The sequence below is a fragment of the Balaenoptera ricei genome, chromosome 6 (genome assembly GCF_028023285.1).
Source record: "Balaenoptera ricei isolate mBalRic1 chromosome 6, mBalRic1.hap2, whole genome shotgun sequence".
Classification (NCBI taxonomy): Eukaryota; Metazoa; Chordata; class Mammalia; order Artiodactyla; family Balaenopteridae; genus Balaenoptera; species Balaenoptera ricei.
In genome coordinates, this window is record NC_082644.1 from 91,073,855 (window position 1) to 91,093,361 (window position 19,507).

General features: G+C 35.8%; 1 protein-coding gene across 1 annotated transcript in view; it reads right to left on the minus strand.

The window, feature by feature from the left end:
* The window catches only part of ERP44 (endoplasmic reticulum protein 44), an 88,989-nt gene that overhangs the window by 51,725 nt on the left and 17,757 nt on the right, over positions 1-19,507 (minus strand). The window contains exons 2-3 of the mRNA XM_059925169.1: positions 5,795-5,867; positions 4,003-4,042 (exon numbers count right to left, since the gene is read on the minus strand). Coding sequence (XP_059781152.1) covers positions 4,003-4,042; positions 5,795-5,867 — 113 coding nt within the window. The remainder of the gene's footprint in view (positions 1-4,002; positions 4,043-5,794; positions 5,868-19,507) is intronic.

Sequence of the window (19,507 nt, forward strand, 5' to 3'; positions counted from 1 at the left end):
TAAATAAGTTTTATAAAAATGATATATGGTATAGAGTGAATTTCCCCCTCAAAATTTACCTCTGGTTAAAATGGGCTTTTGTGTCTATAAACTATTAAATATACTAAGTTCAGGAGCAAAATTTTTTAATCCCCAAATGAGACTTTCCTGTCCATGTTTCCTTTGTCTGTAGTTTTTGTTTTGCTTTTACTTTTAAAAGGGGGCACAAACCCCACAATATTCCAGAAACTTGACACCTCTAATTCTGACTGCCGCTTAATCAGGCCAACCACTTCACAAATATATTCTATGGGTCATTAAAGGGACCTGATAAGAAAGAGAAGGATCAGAATCAGCACACAAGCAGCTGGGCTAGAATGGTCGTTCTCATATGAAAAAGGTATACAGTATTTGTCAACAACAACAACAACAAAAAAAAAACTATAATTGCTACTATTGCTTCCTGAGCCCTTTGCCATCAAGAAATTTACTTAAATGAAGCCTGTGAGCTCTTTAATCCACATGTGATTAGGTCATACATATTAACTATAATTCAACAAAAATATAAAGCCTTTATACTTCTTCCCTATTTCTTTTTGTATGTAACTCTTCTAGCCCACTCACCTGACTTCCTAAGGAGATGTCCTAGAATATACCAAGGAGACACAATCTGTATCTTCAATCTCTCGCTTTCAAGTGGCTCTTTCCTCTTTTAGCATTCTTAAATCTCTCCCATCTGGGATAGGTGGGTGGGGTCTGCGGATATCAGGGACCGTGTCTTATTTGACTACATATTCTAACAAGCATTTCAGTAGATGTCTGTTAAATGAATAAACTGATAGACTGGAGGAACTGGAGAGGCTAGGACCACAGGTTTGTGGGTTCTTACAGTTTGCTGAAGATAGCATTCTAGAGGGCCAGGGAGGCAAGGGGTAAGGACTGATTAATGGTTTCTTGAAGAATTAGGATATGGCCTAGTAAAGAATCAGTGGACAGGCTCCTGGCTTATGGGCAAGGTAAAGACAGATATTAACGGCTCCTTTCTGGATTGTCCAGTTTGCTGCCCAGTAAGCACTTAAGCACAGATTAATGTTTAAAATAGGATCGGTTTTAATACCAAAATGTGAAAGGGGAAGATGAAATAAAAATTCAATTGCAATATTACTGTACCTTCATACATATAGAAAGTTACGTTTATAAAAGTAACACAACCAAAGCAAATAGATCTATTAACAGGGCCTTAAGGGTCATCAGAATCCAATCTCCAATCTAGTACTTGAATCGACCCCTTACAAATCAACCAAATGGGTAGAAGTCTCTGCAGGGACAGATTAGGGGCACCTGCTAATAGTATAACCTAGTGGGGAAAAAAATAAGCTTTGGAGTCAGACATACCTGAGTTTAAATCCCAGTTCCACCACTTACTAGCCGTCTGACCTTTCTGAGCCTCAATTTCCTCAACCTAAAATGGAAATTATAATACCTACCTGCAGAGTAGTTCTGAGCATTAAAAGCAATATATGTAAAGAGCCTGGCACATAACAGCATTATTAAGTTCCTACTACGGTTTATTGTCCTCTCAGGTATATTTTTAGGCAGGTCTATTAGAGAATCCTTCCTTAAACTGTGCCACATCCATAACTTCCAGAGGGAACTCAGAATCCAGCCTTTGAGGCCACACAGTGTAAGTCTATGTCCTATGGCCAGTTACCCAAGTTTTTTCAGTTGAATAAAAGAGTATTAATTTATGAACAACTCCAGGTATTCTTTGGTAATATGTTTCTCAAATAACTGCAGTTATTCCACATTTCCAATTCACTTTTTACAACAACGTTGGTGGCATGTTCTATTTCTTTTTCTTACAACACACAAAATCCCTCCATCAAAATAACTGCACTCTAGTTTTAACTCTGCCATAATCTAGTCAGGTGATCGTGGGGAAATACTTTACTCCTCTGGATCTCAGTTTTATCTTTAAAGTGGACTGAATTAAATAATCTTCTACCAAATGTTGTGGCTAATGTTACATCTGGATAATCCTAATTTACCTTGGAAAATGCTACCTTTTGTTGTACATTTTATAAATGGTATTTTCTCTGTATATCTTCAACATTTTACTGAAGTTCTTTAAATACAGATACTATACATCATTCATCCAGTAAATATTTATTATGTACTTATCTGCCAAGTATTATGCAAAGTGCTTGGGGATTCATGTTGAAAAAAGATAGATATGGTAACTTTTCACAAAGCTACTAATATAGTAGGGAAGTACCAACGAAACCACAACATACAAGTGTTATGACTCGGTAAGTATGTGGTGTTATGAGTAGATATAAAAAGGGTTCCTAACCTGACTTAAGAGTAGGGGTAGGGGTATTGATGTAGGAAGGTGACCTGGAGAAAGTGGCATCTAATCCAAGACTTGAAAGATGATTCAGACTTAAGGAAGTAAACAAGTGGGTAAGAGAAGAGAGATCCATTCAGACAGAGAAAGTACCATGACTAAAGGTCCAATGATGAAAGAATACAGAATATTACATAAACTGAAAGACATTCAGTATAACAGAACAGAAGGTGGGAGTGAAGAGAGGCAAGAGATATAGCTACAGAGGAAGGAAGGGACCAGGTCATCAGGGGCCTCCTAGGCAAAGGTAACAGAAAACATTTAAGGGTTTTAAGATGAGGTGTAAACTAATCCAATTTGCACTTTAGGAAACACTCGGGCTTACTTTGTAGTGAACAGAATGGGGACACATAGGACTAGAAGCACAGGAAATAAACTAGGAGACGGTCACAGGAATCTAGGTAAACTGCAGGACTGTGGCCTGAAGTAGGGTAGTGGCATCTACTAGGTAGTAAGCCTAAAAGGGTCATATAAGATACAGATTGTCTAGGAATAAGGATTATGTGAGTGTTTCAAACTTCTCTCCAGCTGAAGCTCCCTTCTTCCTAACCCCATGCCACATTCTTTAACATCTGCTACATATTATGCCCTTCTAGATGCTGGGAATACTAAGTAAGACATTTCTGCTCTCAAACTCTGTTTGCTAGAGCACAAAGATGAAAGACAAAACAAAACAAACAAACAGAACAAAATGGTTCTAATGAACCTAGGGGCAAGGACAGGAATAAAGACCCAGACGTAGAGAATGGACTTGAGGACACGGGGAGGGGGAAGGGTAAGCTGGGACCAAGTGAAAGAGTAGCATTGAAATATATACACTACCAAATGTAAAATAGCTAGTGGGAAGCAGCTGCATAGCACAGGGAGATCAGCTCGGTGCTTTATGACCACCTAGAGGGGTGGGATAGGGAGGGTGGGAGGGAGATGCAAGAGGGAGGGGATATGGGGATATATGTATACATATAGCTGATTCACTTTGTTATACAGCAGAAACTAACACAACATTGTAAAGCAATTACACTCCAATAAAGACCTTAAAAAAAAAAAACAATGTAGCAAGAAGAGAATGTGGTACATAGGGAACTATATGAACACACAAAACAGAATCCAATTCAGACAGGGAAAGGAGTAAAGGCTTCCTAGAAGTAGTAAGTAGTAGTAGATGGTATATATTATAAAATGTCAACATTATTTTTCCTTCTAAACTTGCCACACCCACATCCTCACCTCCAAACACTGCCTTACTCCTCAGTCAGGAAAACTAGAGAATTGCAATACGTAATTTTGTGTGTATGTGAGAGAGAGAGAGAGAGAGAGAGAGACAAAGAGGGAGAGACAGAGAGATCTGAGTTTTTATGTTACCTGCTTTTATTTTAAAATGTGGGATAATGGAATCAGGTATATTTTCTCTCAAAACAAATGCTCACCAAATTGAGCTGCTTCATCTTTGAATGAACCTTAATTGATTTTTGTATATGGAATATTGTCTCACAAAAAAAAAGAGGCTTTCCCACTTACTCCTTTCTAGCAAAGAAAAATCACCTCTATAAAGTTTAAAAAAAAAAAAAACTTAATGATGCACTCCCCCCCCACCAAAAAAATAAGATATTACTTACCAATCAGCATAAAAATTTACTAAAGCAACATCAGCATTGTCTGAAATTGAAAAACAAAACCAAATAACCTAAGTTACTCGTGTCTACATAATTATGACATAATTAAAGATATGGTTTTCATCATGGTCTTTTTCCATTCTTAAAGGCTCACTAAAAATACACAGTAACTTATCTCTCACTCAGAAACCCATACAGAGAGTCCTGGACAGCTTATATAATTTGTGGGAGTCCCTGTTCCTTTCCTCTATATCGTCCTCCATCTTAATACCTCCACTGAATGAATATAAAATAAACAGAGAATCAAACCCAGATCAGGAAAGTAAGCTACTAAATAGCATACTCTCATAAAAAGTGAAGTGGAGTGATTTGGATTTTAATAATCCATTTTTTGACCTTCCATATTCATGAATAACTGAGCTTTGCAAATAAAATCCTATTTCAGAGAATAGACTTGTATAACTAATCTATTTCTAAAACTCAGATGCCACCTAGTTGCAACAAGTAATCTACAAATAACAGTGTTGCATAAGATGTACCTTTTCTGGTTCCTACCCATTTAACAGTTATTCTCTGTTGTAAAATATAACAGTATTATTTGCATATCCGGATGTGAAGACATGAGAAAGATATATCTGTTCCTTTTGCCTAAACCTAACAAAGAGAAACTTAAATAAACTCAAGTACTCAGTACTCACACACACACACAGACACACACACACAGAAACCATACCCACAAAGATATTCTAGAATTTGAAAGATGAAAGGAGTGAAGATGATTTGCAAGTTTCCATTCTCTTTTTCCTTTGTTTACCTTCAAAGCACTTTTTATCTACTTGCTATTTACTCTAAAGCAGTGATGTTCACAAACTGTAATCCCTGGGACCAGAAGCACCAGCATCATGCTGGAACTTGTCGAAATGCAAATTCTTAGGCGGGGTCTAGCAATTTCTATCAGAAACTGGGGGCAGGCCTGGCAATACTGACAATAAGTCCTCCAGGTGACACTGATACAGGCTAAAGTTTATAGCACCCTTTCTCTAAAGAGATCCCATAATATGGGAATAGACTTTCTAGCATTTAAAACCAGTTCCAAGAACACAAAACAGTATATGATGGTGAATGAATAACTCCTTTTAACTCTTACTATTTTTAGTTTTGCTCAAACCAGTGGGTGAAATGGAATGCTTAAAAAAAAAAGACATCATTTATCCACACTACATTTTCTTAAAACTCCTAAGTTGTTATTTTTCTATCAACCACGTCTTCACATTCCCTCTACTACTTTTAAAAACAAGAAATGTTTTCCCCCAAGTTAACTGTATCTACAATCACATTGTCAGCAAACAAGCAAAACACTTATTGAACTTAATTGGACCAATGACAATAAAAGAGATCAGAGTAGGTGATTTAGTTAAAAGCTAAAAAAAAAGACAAAAAAAAAAAATTGTAGGCTGTGTCCTAAGGTCATTAACATGTAATACTGCACAGTGGAAACTGCTGGCCTCTAAGCAACAAAATACTCTGAATTGTTAAGAGTGGTATTCATGACAAGGCAAAGAAACAAAACAAGACTAAAAGTTTACTTGTAACACAGGAAAGTAGACTTGCGCATTTTAAGAAACTTTACTAAAAACTAAAACCAAAAGTGCTTAGTTAATTCCGTATACCATGGAATTAATCAGAATGCTGGCTCCTCAATTGTTCTAGATAATTGAGATTTTATTTTGTTTTTGTATATAAACTAACTCTTTAGAGAGAAGAAAGTATACTTTAAAAATAACAAGGTACTTACTTAAAATGTCATCTATATTCTCTGTATCAAGACTTGTTATTTCAGTTGTTACAGGGGTAAAAACCCAAGTTACCTGGAAATTTAAAAAATGTGAAATTAATAAATGTTTCCACAAAAGGCAAATAATGCTGAAAGTCTAAAAAGAAAAAGAAAATTTATGAATTAAGTTGGTTCCACTATTTAAAAAATTATCCATCAGTTGGTTTTAATCTTTATTATCTATTCTAACCCTTCACAAGAGCAGTGAAATAGTACAATTTATCAAGCCTAGAAACTAGTTCAATAGATTTCCTATACTTCTAAATACATAAAAGAGATTGTTTCCAAACAATTTTCAAAATTAAAAATGTACTCACTGTTTTACATTAATATTCTCAACAACTTTATCTCTGGTGCCACAAGAAAAATTTTGCCAGATTATTAACAGTTTTGAAAGAATATTAAAACCAAAGCTAAGTTTGCTGATTCTATCCCACCATGTCTCTAAGACAGAACAAAATAATAAAAAGAACAATTCAAGAAAGACTTTTCAAATCGTTAACCAGAAGCCCTTCTTGCGGGGTCTTCACTTACAGGTAGTTACGATGTGTTAGGTGAGAGGTTATTAAAAAGAGAGTTAAGAGCAGTAAAGTGCATCCACTTTAACGTGTCTAAAACGCTAAATTCAAGTTTATCAAAATCTTAGTGTTTCTTAGTGTTCAAAGAAAATCTCAGCTTGCCATCTGCAAAACAAAGAAAAGGCACAATTTTAAACTAAACTAACAACTGCTTACTTATTTTAAAAAGTAATATTTAGTGTATTTTATTTTTAGGTTCCATCTTTAATACATTATGTGTTTTTTTGTGGGTTTTTGTTTTTTTTGCACTCAAAGTTTACTGTCTAATGGAGAAACAAGCATTAAGTTACAACAACAAAATCAAATAAATCGTGTATTGTCTCTAATGCAGTTAAGTAGTTTGATAATATCTAACACAATGAGTGAAAGAGAGATGTTTCAGCATCTTATTTGGTGGGACTGGTGAACAAGGCCATGAAAAATAAAATCAACCAAGGAATGAATACATACAAAAATCAGCATAGAGGATAAAGGTAGAAATGTAAGTATTTAATTTCAAAAAGAGACACACATCTGCTTTGGCAGCAAGCTATAAGAAAAGGTTTGAAACTTACATTTGGCCCAAAAGTGTAAACAGGATTACCCATGTTGATGTTGCTATTTGTTTTTTTAAATTTTTATTGGACTATAGTTGATTTACAACGTTGTGTTAGTTTCAGGTGTACAGCAAAGTGAATCAGTTATACATATACATATATTCACTCTTTTTTAGATTCTTTTTCCATATAGGTCATTTCAGAGTACTGAGTAGAGTTATGCAGTAGGTCCTTATTAGTTATCTATTTTTTCTTTTCTCTCTCTTTTTTTTTGGCCGTACCTTGCAGCACGCAGGATCTTAGTTCCCCCACCAGGGACAGAACCCATGCCCCCTGCAGTGGAAGCATGGCATCCTAACCACTGAACCGCCAGGAAATTCCCTAGGTTATCTATTTTATATAGTAGTGTGTATATGTCAATCCCAACCTCCCAATTTATCCCCCACTACCCAGTAACCATAAGTTTGTTTTCTACATCTGTGACTCTATTTCTGTTTTGTAAATAAGTTCATTTGTACCATTTTTTTTGTTCCACATATAAGCAATATCACATGATATTTGTCTTTCTCTGTCTGACTAACTTCACTCAGTATGACAATCTCTAGGCCCATCCATGTTGCCGCAAATGGCATTATTTTGTTCTTTTTTATGGCTGAGTAATATTCCGTTGTATGTATGTACCACATCTTCTTTATTCATTCCTCTGCTGATGGACATTTAGGTTGCGCCCATTTGATGCCTGGACAGTTTTTTGTTCAATCCCATTTATATATGGAAGTCCATTCACTGAACCACTGCTCTTTATCAAGTGACAATTAACATCAGGCCCCAATCAAGGTACTGAAGACACTCCTCTGCCCACCCATTTCATGGACACTTTTGGTACTCACAACAGTTACAACTCAAAATTTTATAATTCACCAACAATTCAATTTCTGAATAGTATAAAGAGACAGGTTGATGCTGGTAGGTAAATAAGCCCAGCTAATTATTTTAAATATTTCTATAAATTCATTCTTTTCTTAGAAAAAACCTAAGAATAATACCAGTCTTATTTTCAAGTTACCATAATAGTGTAGCCAATAGCTGACATTATTTCTGTTAGCAACCAGTAAATTATACTCTCCTAAAAGTAAGCTAGATAACTTAAAATCCCTGAATATTTTACTTCTATAACTAATTTATTTTCAATACCTCAAAAATCAACTGGAAAGATCAGACTTCCCTCACCAGTCATTACTTACTACCCATACCTCAATTAACAGATCCTTCCCACATCAGTGTATGACTAGCTCTAGACAACTATATAAACTGTCAGAAGATAAACTGAAGCGTATTAAAATGTTTAAGGGTTTATATGAGCAGAAATCAATTTGAAGCACACAGCATCCAATCTAGCAGATAGAAAGGAGCTCCAAGGAGCTGTACAAAATATCAGACTTTTATAGGCAGAGGGGAGCAGGAACAAGGACGTTATGCTAGGCAAAAAAACTGGATTGGTTATTGCAAAGTTAATTTCCTTTAGAGGACGGCAGGGGTCTATCTGGCAGATTACCTAACACATGCTGATCAGGAGACTCCGGGCTGACAGGTTTAGATTCCATTTCTGGAAGAGCCTAAACTGTAAGTTAAGCCTCAGTTTGGTGATGTGGGGCTTAGCATAAGCAACTCCATTTGGGGCCTGTTGTCTTGTTTCTAACAATTATATTGATAAAGGAAGATTTTAGAGTGGATTGTATGCTGAAGAAAAATTCAAGAAGACCACATAAAAATAAAGCAACAAAGTTGGTCATTATCAAACTCAAGTCATTAAATAACTTGACAGTCATTTACAGTGTCTGCTAGGTACTGAGGGCACAAATGCATAAGGCATAGCATGCATGCTGTATCTCAAGGAGCTCTCAAACTAGTGGTGGTGGTAAGGAGGGGAGAAAAAAGTGATAAATACAGATATGATCATGGCCTTCAGCTGTATAATCCAAGGAAGCCCATTTTTGAAGAGTTAGTTACTGCCTATCAAAATACATGTTTCCAGAGAAGTATATTCTAAATTTAATTGCTTTTTACGTTAGATAATGACAAAAATGAGGCACAATCAATTTGGCTGTATTAAACATAACCATTATGTAAGAAACATTGTGCTAATAAGCATGCAACTGGTAAGAAGGATTCTGTTAACAGCTGTGTTTAAGAAGGCCCAAAACAAGAAAACTGTCTCTGACCCAATAATCTCTCCTCCCTGTAGGGTGTAAAAGAGGCAATTTATCATTAACATTTCTATTAATATGCAGTATGAAGGGAAAGACAGGTTGTTTATTTGAATTGTTAGCAAGCTCCACTAGTCTGACAAATCGTTTCTTTTCATGTCAGCCCCGGGCAGAAACAATATTCTCCTGGGGAAACACCTTTATGTGTCAAATGCTATAGTGCTTAAGTAAAATAAAGACAAGTAGCTCTAAACCAGGAAGGGAGGAGGGAAATCATTTAATTTTTAACTTTAGACTTGAAGTAAACTTTTAATTTTTTTTTAAAGAAACAACAAAAACCTACACAGAAATTTTCCATAGATCTTAATAGTCATGGAGAATTTAGCCTCTAATGATGGAATATTACAACATATGTAAATATACAGACATACACTTATGAAATATTTTACAAACTGGTCACTCTCTTCAGTTCATTAGCTCATTTTCTTGCCAAGAAAACTGAGAAGCATCTCCAATAATCTTCTATAATTCATTAGATAATTCCTTCCACATGCATTTATTGTACAAAATATTAAATATTTCAGTCTGAGATATGTCTACTGATATGATCTTATATAAAAGGCACAGAGTAAATAGTAAACACTGCACCCAAATTCATTAAAAAATAAATAAATAAATAAAGTGAAAGGCTAGCTTTAAATAGGAGCTTCTTCAGACTCAGCAGATATAGAGAACAAACTAGTGGTTACCAGTGGGGGGGCTGGGGGGTAGGCAGGGCAATACAGGGGTGGGGGAGTGGGAGGTACAAGCTATTGGGTGTAAGATAGGCTCAAGGATGTATTGTGCAACACAGGGAATATACCCAGTATTTTGTAGTAACTGTAAATGGAAAGTAACCTTTAAAATTGTATAAAAATTTTTTTAAATTTAATAAATAAATAGGAGCTTCTTTAGCAAGTAAAGTATATTTTCTTCCATTAGATGGTTTTTAAACACTGAGATATCTTTGGGAACTAAAAAAGCTTTCCTTTCCTTTAATTTCCCTGTATCCTTCATGACCACCTAACTGGCTGGTGATGCCAGTGCACTAGCTGTATTTCCACAGCATTTTTTAAGCCACCCAGTAGCCAGTTGCTTTTCCCAAAACATGCCCCACAATTTTTCTGCTTCCTTCTCTTTGCATACATGGTCTCCTCTATGTGGAATGTCCTCTTCTCCACTACTGCATAATCAATCCTTCAAGGATTGATTCCCTCTTCCATGATGCTTTATCTGGTTTTCCTGGTAGAAAATGCCTTTTCTTTCCCAAAAGCCAACCTACTCCATGAGGATAGAAAAAGGAAAAATGTAGGTTAGGGAAGTGGGAGTTACTGCAAAATCAAAATTCTCTCTAAATTAGACATCAGTTTGAAACAAGATGCAATGAAAAGTTGGTTACATGATTTTAAAAAAAAGTATTTTAGAAATAAATCTTGGGAAGATTTTTTACTATGCACTCTCTCTCAATGTTAGGTCAAACTTTAATTGTTACAATATTAACACATAAACATGCTATAATACAAACACATACAAAATGCTCTGGCATTCACTGCTCGGCCCCAGTGCTATTCCTCTTTTGAAAAAAAACATTAATTGAACAAGACACCAACCTAACAGGATCTTTAGAAGTACGAACTAACATCAATAATAACACATATTGGAAGCGAGTTATTAAAGCTCTCAGCATAATTTTTTAAATAAATAAATAAATACATTTTCCTAGTACATTAAGACCATTCAAGTAGTTACCATTTGAATATACCCTTAAAGGGGAGTACTATGACACTCTCTGAATCGATATCTCCCTTCAATCCAACCTGCCCACAGAGTCCAGACTAGTCTTTTCCAATGCTGCTTTGCATATATCGATTCCTCTGCCCCTAAAAAAACTCCAAGCGTTTTTCGCTGTCTACAGTATAAAAGCCTAACTCCTTAGCCTGCATTTAGGACCTTTCACAAACTAGCCCACACTTGCCTTCCTACATCACATGGTACTGATCCCCATCCATATTCTATATTCCAACTAACAAGAACTATAGTTAGAGTAACCATACATTCTAGTTGGCCATATACTCTAGCTTGCTTGAGACAAACCCAGGTTATGCCTGTTGCCCTGGAATATTATTAATAGCACCACTCTCTTTCAAAAGGGTCTCAGTTTGGGCAATAAATTATATATATGGTCACCCTATTTGCAGTAGACTCTTGGCAACTGAGAGGAACCGTAACAATCTCTTCACAAATTCTAAATTATTAATAAGCATATAATGTCCTCCCATATAACATGCGGTAAAATGAGAATGGAATGAGAATGAATAGAGAAAAATAAAGATGGACCAAGATATGAATGCTAAGCTAAACCAATCACTAGCCTCAGTCATTGACTTGAAACATTAGGCTCTTAGGAAGGGAATAAAATCAGTAGCTCAGAAAAATTACTACATGACCCTTCAAGGGTCACTCACAAATGGTCCAAATCCTCTAAGTTACAAATCCAAGAATGCAAGGCGTCTTAGTAATTGCAATTCCTAAAATGTGTCATCTTAGTCTCTTGCCTCCATACTTGGCTCATGTAGTTTCCTCTGCTTGAAACAGCTAGGAAAGCTTATCTAGTTTTCAAGACCCAATTCAAATGCTATCTTTTCTATGAAGCCTTTCCTGATGGTCCCAGACAAGAGTGATTAATTTCTCTCTTCTCTGAACCTCCAGAGCACTCTCTTAGGGTGTTAACATATTATTTTTCACACAGATTATTTGTGCCATCTTGCCTCCTCTAGGAGACTCTGAGTACCTTGAAAGTAGAGACTGTTCCTTATTCAATTGTGTACCCCACATATCACCTACTACAGTACCCTACCAGTACACAATGAGCACTCAAATATGTACTAAGTGAATGAATGGGTGGATTATGGTAATACACTAAGAATTTAGAGGGAGGGTGTTAGAAGTTAAGAAATACGGGAAAGGGGTTCAGAAATGGGAATAGTCAATAAATATTTTTAACATGTTTGAGGAAAATAAGGTTATCAGATAGGAATGAAGTCTGTATTAAAATTTGTGTTTAATAATGTAATGATGAAAAGCACAATACTAGGTGATGATTCATAGACTCAGATTTAGAGGGACTCTCAGAAGTGATCTTCCCACCCACTGCAGAAACCCCTCTATACTGCTGTCTAAGAGCCGTCACGAATCCCCAGCAATACCTTCTTCCAGTTCCCCCAGCTATTCCTTGGCATGACTTCCAGACACTTCAGCACATAGAATACCCTCACTTAAAAATAGCTATGCTACGTTAGTGGATAAAAGTCCAATACGTCTTGTATTGTTCCATTGTAAGGTTGTTAATTCAGTCATGAAAATAAATGATTTCGGACTTTCAGGACCAGAAGCTAATAAAGTACCAGGAAGAAGAGGTTATTAAATATTATTTCTGTTAGCAAGATTTACAGTCACAAAAGCATTTGCTAGGCCTTACTTTAAGTGTTTTATTAGAATATCTTAGTATAAATGAGTTTAGAATATAGAAAGTATTTCTGGTGAGTTTGTTTGTTTTAAAACTCAATACCTTAAAACCTTGCATTCAAATGGTGGTCCCTGAACCAGCAGCACTGGCATCACCTAGGAGTCTGTGAGAAATGCAGGCCCCACCCCAGACCTACTGAAACAGAATCTCCGTTTTTGTAAGATCCCCAAGTGATTCCTATGCATATTAAGTACCACTGCCTTAGAGAACAAAACTCTTGACTCTACAAGCATGTAAATTCATTTTAAACTTTGTACAATGGTTTTGGTCCTCAAATATGAATACAGTAATACTCATTCGTGAGCATTCTGTATTGAGATGCGTAATACTGTGATTTTAGAAAAATGTGGAATCTAAAATCTCATTAGAAATCTACATTGATGTTAATTTTTCAAAGTATATTGCCTTCTGCTTGAATAGATATTTCTACACGAAAATTACTGGCAAGAAATAGAAGCTTCAATAGAGGATGTTTCCTTCCCTACAGCATTACTGTTCTCAACTGCCATTACATCTGCTAGGAGTTCTGCAGTAACAGCTTAGTGTATTTTTGCTAAATCTATCATTTACCTGCCTTTCTGTTGGGAGCTTCTCAAAGCCCTTTACAAACTATGTCTCTTCTATAGCAAGAAATAAGTAATGTACCAGGCAACAGTTCCCTTCTATTTCTAATCCAGATTGACAAATCAGCCTCCCACCTGAAGTCCCAATGCCATGGGATCCAGGCAGCTTCTCCTCCCTGAGGCCACTACTCTCACTCTCAGTTTTGCTTTAAGCTGGCAGGCAGCAGAAACATAGAGGTCTGCAGTTAGCTACAAGGAGCTAAGAGATATGAAAGGTCCCCAGAGAAAGGCTGACAGGCACTGTATTGAAGCTGAGTATCAATCAAGGCACATCTCACTGTTAGTATTCCCAGAAGCATTATAATGAACCAGAAGTTCAAAGAGAGGGGAAAAATAGGACTAAGTATAGAATAGCACTGGAAAGCCACTTTAACCCTTAAATTGCTCAGTGATACAACCTTCCTATAATATCAGGGCAACCCATTTTGGACAAGTCAGAACCAATCTGCTTTTATAAAGAAACATTAAAACAGTCACAACCTTCTTCATTAAACAACTCAAAATATGGTGGGCACAGACATGTTTGGGAAAACAAATTCTATGCAAAAACAAATAATTCAAATATGAATAATATAACCCCTAAAATCAAATTCTGCCGGTAAAAACAACCATAGAAAATAAAAAGAAAAAAATTGTTACAATTCATTCTTTTTCTTGCATATTAGTTATTAATCATGCATGGATTTCCATTAAAAATTGACGTTGTGTTTTGTTCTTCACTGTATCCTAAAAATGGGATGAATTAATTTACCTGGAATAGACAGTGCACTTCTCCGACCTTCAGGAAAGAATGCTCTTATTACAAAAAGTTCTTCACAACTGGGAATGAGCTTCTCAATGTATGGAAAGGATTTTTCTGTTAAAACGACCACCTCACTAAAACCCAGACCTAGCAATGAAAGTACTAACAAAGCATAGGAACTGGGAGAAAATGCAAGCTGAGAATTGTTTTCTTCTTTTTCTGTACATCCTCTGGGACCCAGGGCTGCAGGGGCGGGGTGGGGGGGATGTGTGAGACAATGTTCCATTCATCACTGTCTCCCGATTAGTACCTAGCACTGGATCTTGTAATAGTCCAGAACAAACATTCATACATATATGCCAAGAGAAAATTATGACTGCCCTCCTTGTGCTACACTGTAATTCTTCCCCAGGGTGCCTGATGAAAGAAAGTTCCCTTAAGAGAGTCTACAAACATGTTGGTACATGCGTTCTTTTGTTAGGTCGTTCCACAAATCTTTCACTGAGTCATCTATTACATGCTAGGCACTGTCCTAGGCACTGGGGAAAGGAGTGTGAATAACATTATATAGATATTTATATTACATCTGGCAAGATCATCAAACTTAACAATTTCACTTTCATATTAAAAAAGAGAAAGAGAAGATTCTCTCTCAAGTATTTTAATTTAAGAGTCACCATAATTCCTGCAAAGTCATGATCTATTCCCAAAAGATAACTGCTGGGCACTGAACAATGAGAATTACACAGTATGTCATACTCCCTTTTTGCCTAGGTTTCAAGAAGCCTTGAGTTAATCTTAATGTGGAACAACTGCATCAACACTGTCACTGAACAATCTTAACATCACTGAAAGTGGGACAACTACATATTACCGCTTCTTTTTTCTTTCTTCCTGTTTTCCTGGGATATGATTGACATACAGCACTGTGTAAGTGTTAGGCGTACATCATAATCATTGGATGTACACACTAATGAAATGATGACCACAGTAAGTTTAGTAAACATCCATCATCTCATGTAGAAACAAAATAAAAGAAAAAAATATATTTTCCTGTGATGAGAACGCTTAGGATTTACTTTCATTACAACTTTCATATAGCATTCAGCAGTGTTAATTATATACTAATGCTTCTTGATAGGATGCAATAGGAAATAAAAAGCACCACTTATTAAGTAATCTTAACCCCCCAAAACTGAACCTGACCTCAATCTAATCAAGCCCAAGAACTAGTGTATAGGAAACAATGAATACAGAGGAACATGTAACATGACACCATGAGGATGCAAGCAGCTATGTCAAAATAAAGGGAATTTTATAGGAAAAATGACAGCCTATCTTCATTTGGGCTCCCACCAGAAGTGGATCCCTGAGACAAGTGGTAAAGTACAAGCAGCTTATTTGGGAGAAAAAGGAAGGACCCATAGAAAAATGGAGAAGTAGGATGGGAAAGACAGCGAATATATAATATAATATAGTGAAATAAATACCAATGTTTTCACTTATGTAATTTAAATTCTTTAACTCTCTTATTTACCAGATTCTGCTGGTAGCATATGCATTTCTACAATGCAGAATATGAATATGAAGGAAATATCTCCTACATATGTCAAAGAATGCTTTTATTTCACTATTAAACATGTGAACTTGACTTTTTTTTGGTGAGTCAACAGCCTTCAATGAAAAACTGTTCTTCAGTGAAACCTCTGGTTTCCTACTTTCTACATTCATTTAGTTCTACAATGAACTCGGGCTTTCTAGTTTCTTATTCTTCAGTACTATGTTCTAGGGTAAAAATATGTTTATTACCAAATCCAAGGATGATTCCATTATTATATAGGCCTAATGTATTAATCCACTGCTTACTTTAAAAACATGTTATCTTAATAATTGTCTTATGACTTCTAACCAAACCAATTCTAAATGTCAATCAGAAGTAGTCCTTGAAAGGCCATATACTTTTTTTTTTTATTTTTTATTTATTTATTTTTGGTTGCATTGGGTCTTCATTGCTGTGCGCGGGCTGCCTCTAGTTGCATCGAGTGGGGGGCTACTGTTTGTTGCGGTGTGCAGTCTTCTCATTGCGGTGACTTCTCTTGTTGTGGAGCACGGGCTCTAGGTGTGCAGGCTTCAGTAGCTATGGCACGCGGGCTCAGTAGTTTTGGCTCGAGGGCTCTAGAGTGCAGGCTCAGTAGTTGTGGCGCACGGGCTTAGTTGCTCCATGGCATGTGGGATCTTCCTGGACCAGGGAATTGAACCCATGTCCCCTGCATTGGCAGGCAGATTCTTAACCACTGTGCCACCAGGGAAGCCCTGAAAGTGCATATACTTGCTGAGACATCTAAACTAATTAAATAATCATTAGAAGAGAGACTCTTTAATGCTGCCTCATATGCCACATACTGTTTTAATTAACTTTGTAAAGCAAATGGGTTTGTCTTTCCCTCATTTGGTCTAAAACCCCCCCCAGAGATGATCTCAAAGCTTTCATATATATTAAGGGTCATTATCTCATGACCTCCATCACTACCATGTAGTATGTGTCTACCAAAATATTAATCAGGAAATGACTATGGTTTGCTAAAAGGAAATCTGAATTTAGGAATCTATCTCCTTTGTGCATTTTTGTCTCCCTTTTCTTAACTGCCATGAGATAGAGGTAAAGAAAGAAGGAAAAAGCATTGGCATAATTAGGCATTACAAACATCAGAAATGAATGAGGGGACATCACTACAGATCTCATGGACATTAAAAGGATAATCAAGGAATATTAACAACAACTCTATGCCCACAAATAGGATAACCTAGATGAAATGGACCAATTCCTCAAATGACACAACCCACCAAAACTCACACAAGAAGGAACAGACTATCTAAATAGACCTATACCTATTAAAGAAATTGAATCAATAATTAATAACCTTCCAAAATAGAAATCACCAGGCACAGATGGGTTCACTGGTGAATTTTACCAAACATTTAAGGAAGAAATTATACGTATTCTCTACAATCTCTTTCAGAAGACAGAAGCAGAGGGAATATTTCCTAACACATTCTATGAAGCCAGTATTACCTTAATACCAAAACCAGACAAAAACATTGCAAGAAAATAAAACTACAAACCAATATCTCTCATGAACATAGATGCAAAAATCCTCCAAAAGATAACAGCAAATCAAATCTAACAGTGAATAGAAAGAATTATACACCACGACCAAGTGGGATTTACCCCAGGTATGCAAGGCCAGTTCAACATTTGAAAATCATTTAATGTAATCCATCACATCAATGAGCTAAAGAAGAAAAGTCATATGATCATATCAATACATGCAGAAAATGCATTTGACAAAATCCAACACCTACTCATGATAAAAACTCTCAGTAAACTAGGAATAGAGGGGAACTTCTACAACTTGTTAATGAACATACAAAAAGCCTACAGCTAACATCATACTTAATGGTGAAAAACTTGAAGCATTCCCACTGAGATCAGTTATAAGGCAAGGATGTCTCCTCACACCATTGTTTTTCAAGATCATACTGGATATCCTAGCTAATGTGATAAGATAAGAAAGGGAAATAAAACATGCAGACTGGGAAGGAAAAAATAAAACTGTCTTTGTTTGCAGATGACATGATAATCTATGTAGAAATTCAAAACAAATGACAAAAAAACTGCTGGAACAAATAAACGATTATAGCAAGGCTGCAGAATACAATGTTGATATACAAAAGTCAGTTGCTTTCCTAAATCAATAAACAAGATAAATATGAAATTCAAGATACAGCATCACATTGGCACCCCCCATAGTGAAACACTTAGTATAAATCTAACAAAATATGTACAAGATCTATATGAGGAAAATTTCAAAATTCTGATGAACAAAATCAAGGAAGAACCAAATACATGGAGAGTTATTCCATGTTCATGTACAGGAAAGCTCAAAATTTGTCGAGAGGTCAATTCTTCCCAACTTGATCTACAGAGTTAATGCAAACCCAATCAAATTCCCAGCAAGTTATTTTATGGATATTGAGAAAATAATTCTAAAGTTTATACACAAAGGCAAAAGATCCAGAATAGCCAACATAACATTGAAGGACAAGAACAAAATCGGAGGACTGACACCACAGATTCAAGACTAACTATAATGCCACAGTAATCAAGACAGTGTGGTATTGGCAAAAGATCAATGGAAATACACAAATAGATCAATGGAAAAGAACAGACAGCCCAGAGATAGACCCAGATAAATAGAACCAACTGATCTTTGATGAAGGAACAAAGGCAATACAATGGAGAAAAGACAGCCTTTTCAACAATGGTGCTGTAACAAACTGGACATGCAAAAAAATGAATGTAGACACAGACCACACACCTTTCACAAAAAATAACTCAAAATAGATCACTAACCTAAATGTAAAACACAAAACTATAAAACTCCTAGAAGATAACACAGGAGAAAATCTGGATGACCTTAGGTTTGGTGATGACTTTTTAGATACAACAGCAAAGGCATGATCCATGAAAGAATGAATTGATAAGCTGGACATCATTAAAATTAAAATTTTCTACTCTGCAAAAATTTTATTTTACTTTACTATTTTTTAGTAAAATTTTATTTTGCCAATGAAGTGTAGTTTTTATACTGTTCTATTCATTTACTTGGTAGAGACTCCACAATGTTTAATGAACAAAGAGATTAACCAAGTAAGTTTAAAATTCTTCCATGTTTAGACATTCTACAATTCTTTGAGACCTCAAGAGAAGCCCAACTACTTAAAGCTGGGAGAGGACATGAATGACATTTACTTTGCTGTTAGAAAGCATTTTCTGAAATCTTTGGTTGGGGACTAGAACTCAAATTATGACAGTGAAAAGGATCACTTTTAAATAGAAAAAACATATAATTCATCAAACAGCAATAATTCTAGAGACCTCCCACCCCCAAAAAGACTTGAGAAGAATACTTGGCCTGCCTTAGGACAAACTAGCAAGTAAAAAAGTGACAAATCAATTCACAATCAAATTAAGAGAATGAATCACCATTGGAATCATTTAAAAAGAGAGAAAAAGGCAAGTTTCAATCAACCGAAGTTCACATTCTCTATCCTTGCAGGAAGGAGTAAAATTTTCCTATTTATCGTAAGTAAAATGAACACAGCAGTTCCGATGAACATTTTGTTTTCAGTAACTCAAAACAATAAAGTTTTCGGATAAAGCATCTATGTAGGCTAGATAATCTTCTAAATGGAACTCTCTCAGTAGTCAAAGAAATAACCAAATGTGAAGGCCACAAAAATATATTTTGTAATTTTGAATTTTGTTTTCAACATCATGAGATGTAAAGAGAGCACTGAAAAACAGGTCTATAAACTACAAAGATTACTCAGCTATAAATTATAAGTATTATTGTTTAACT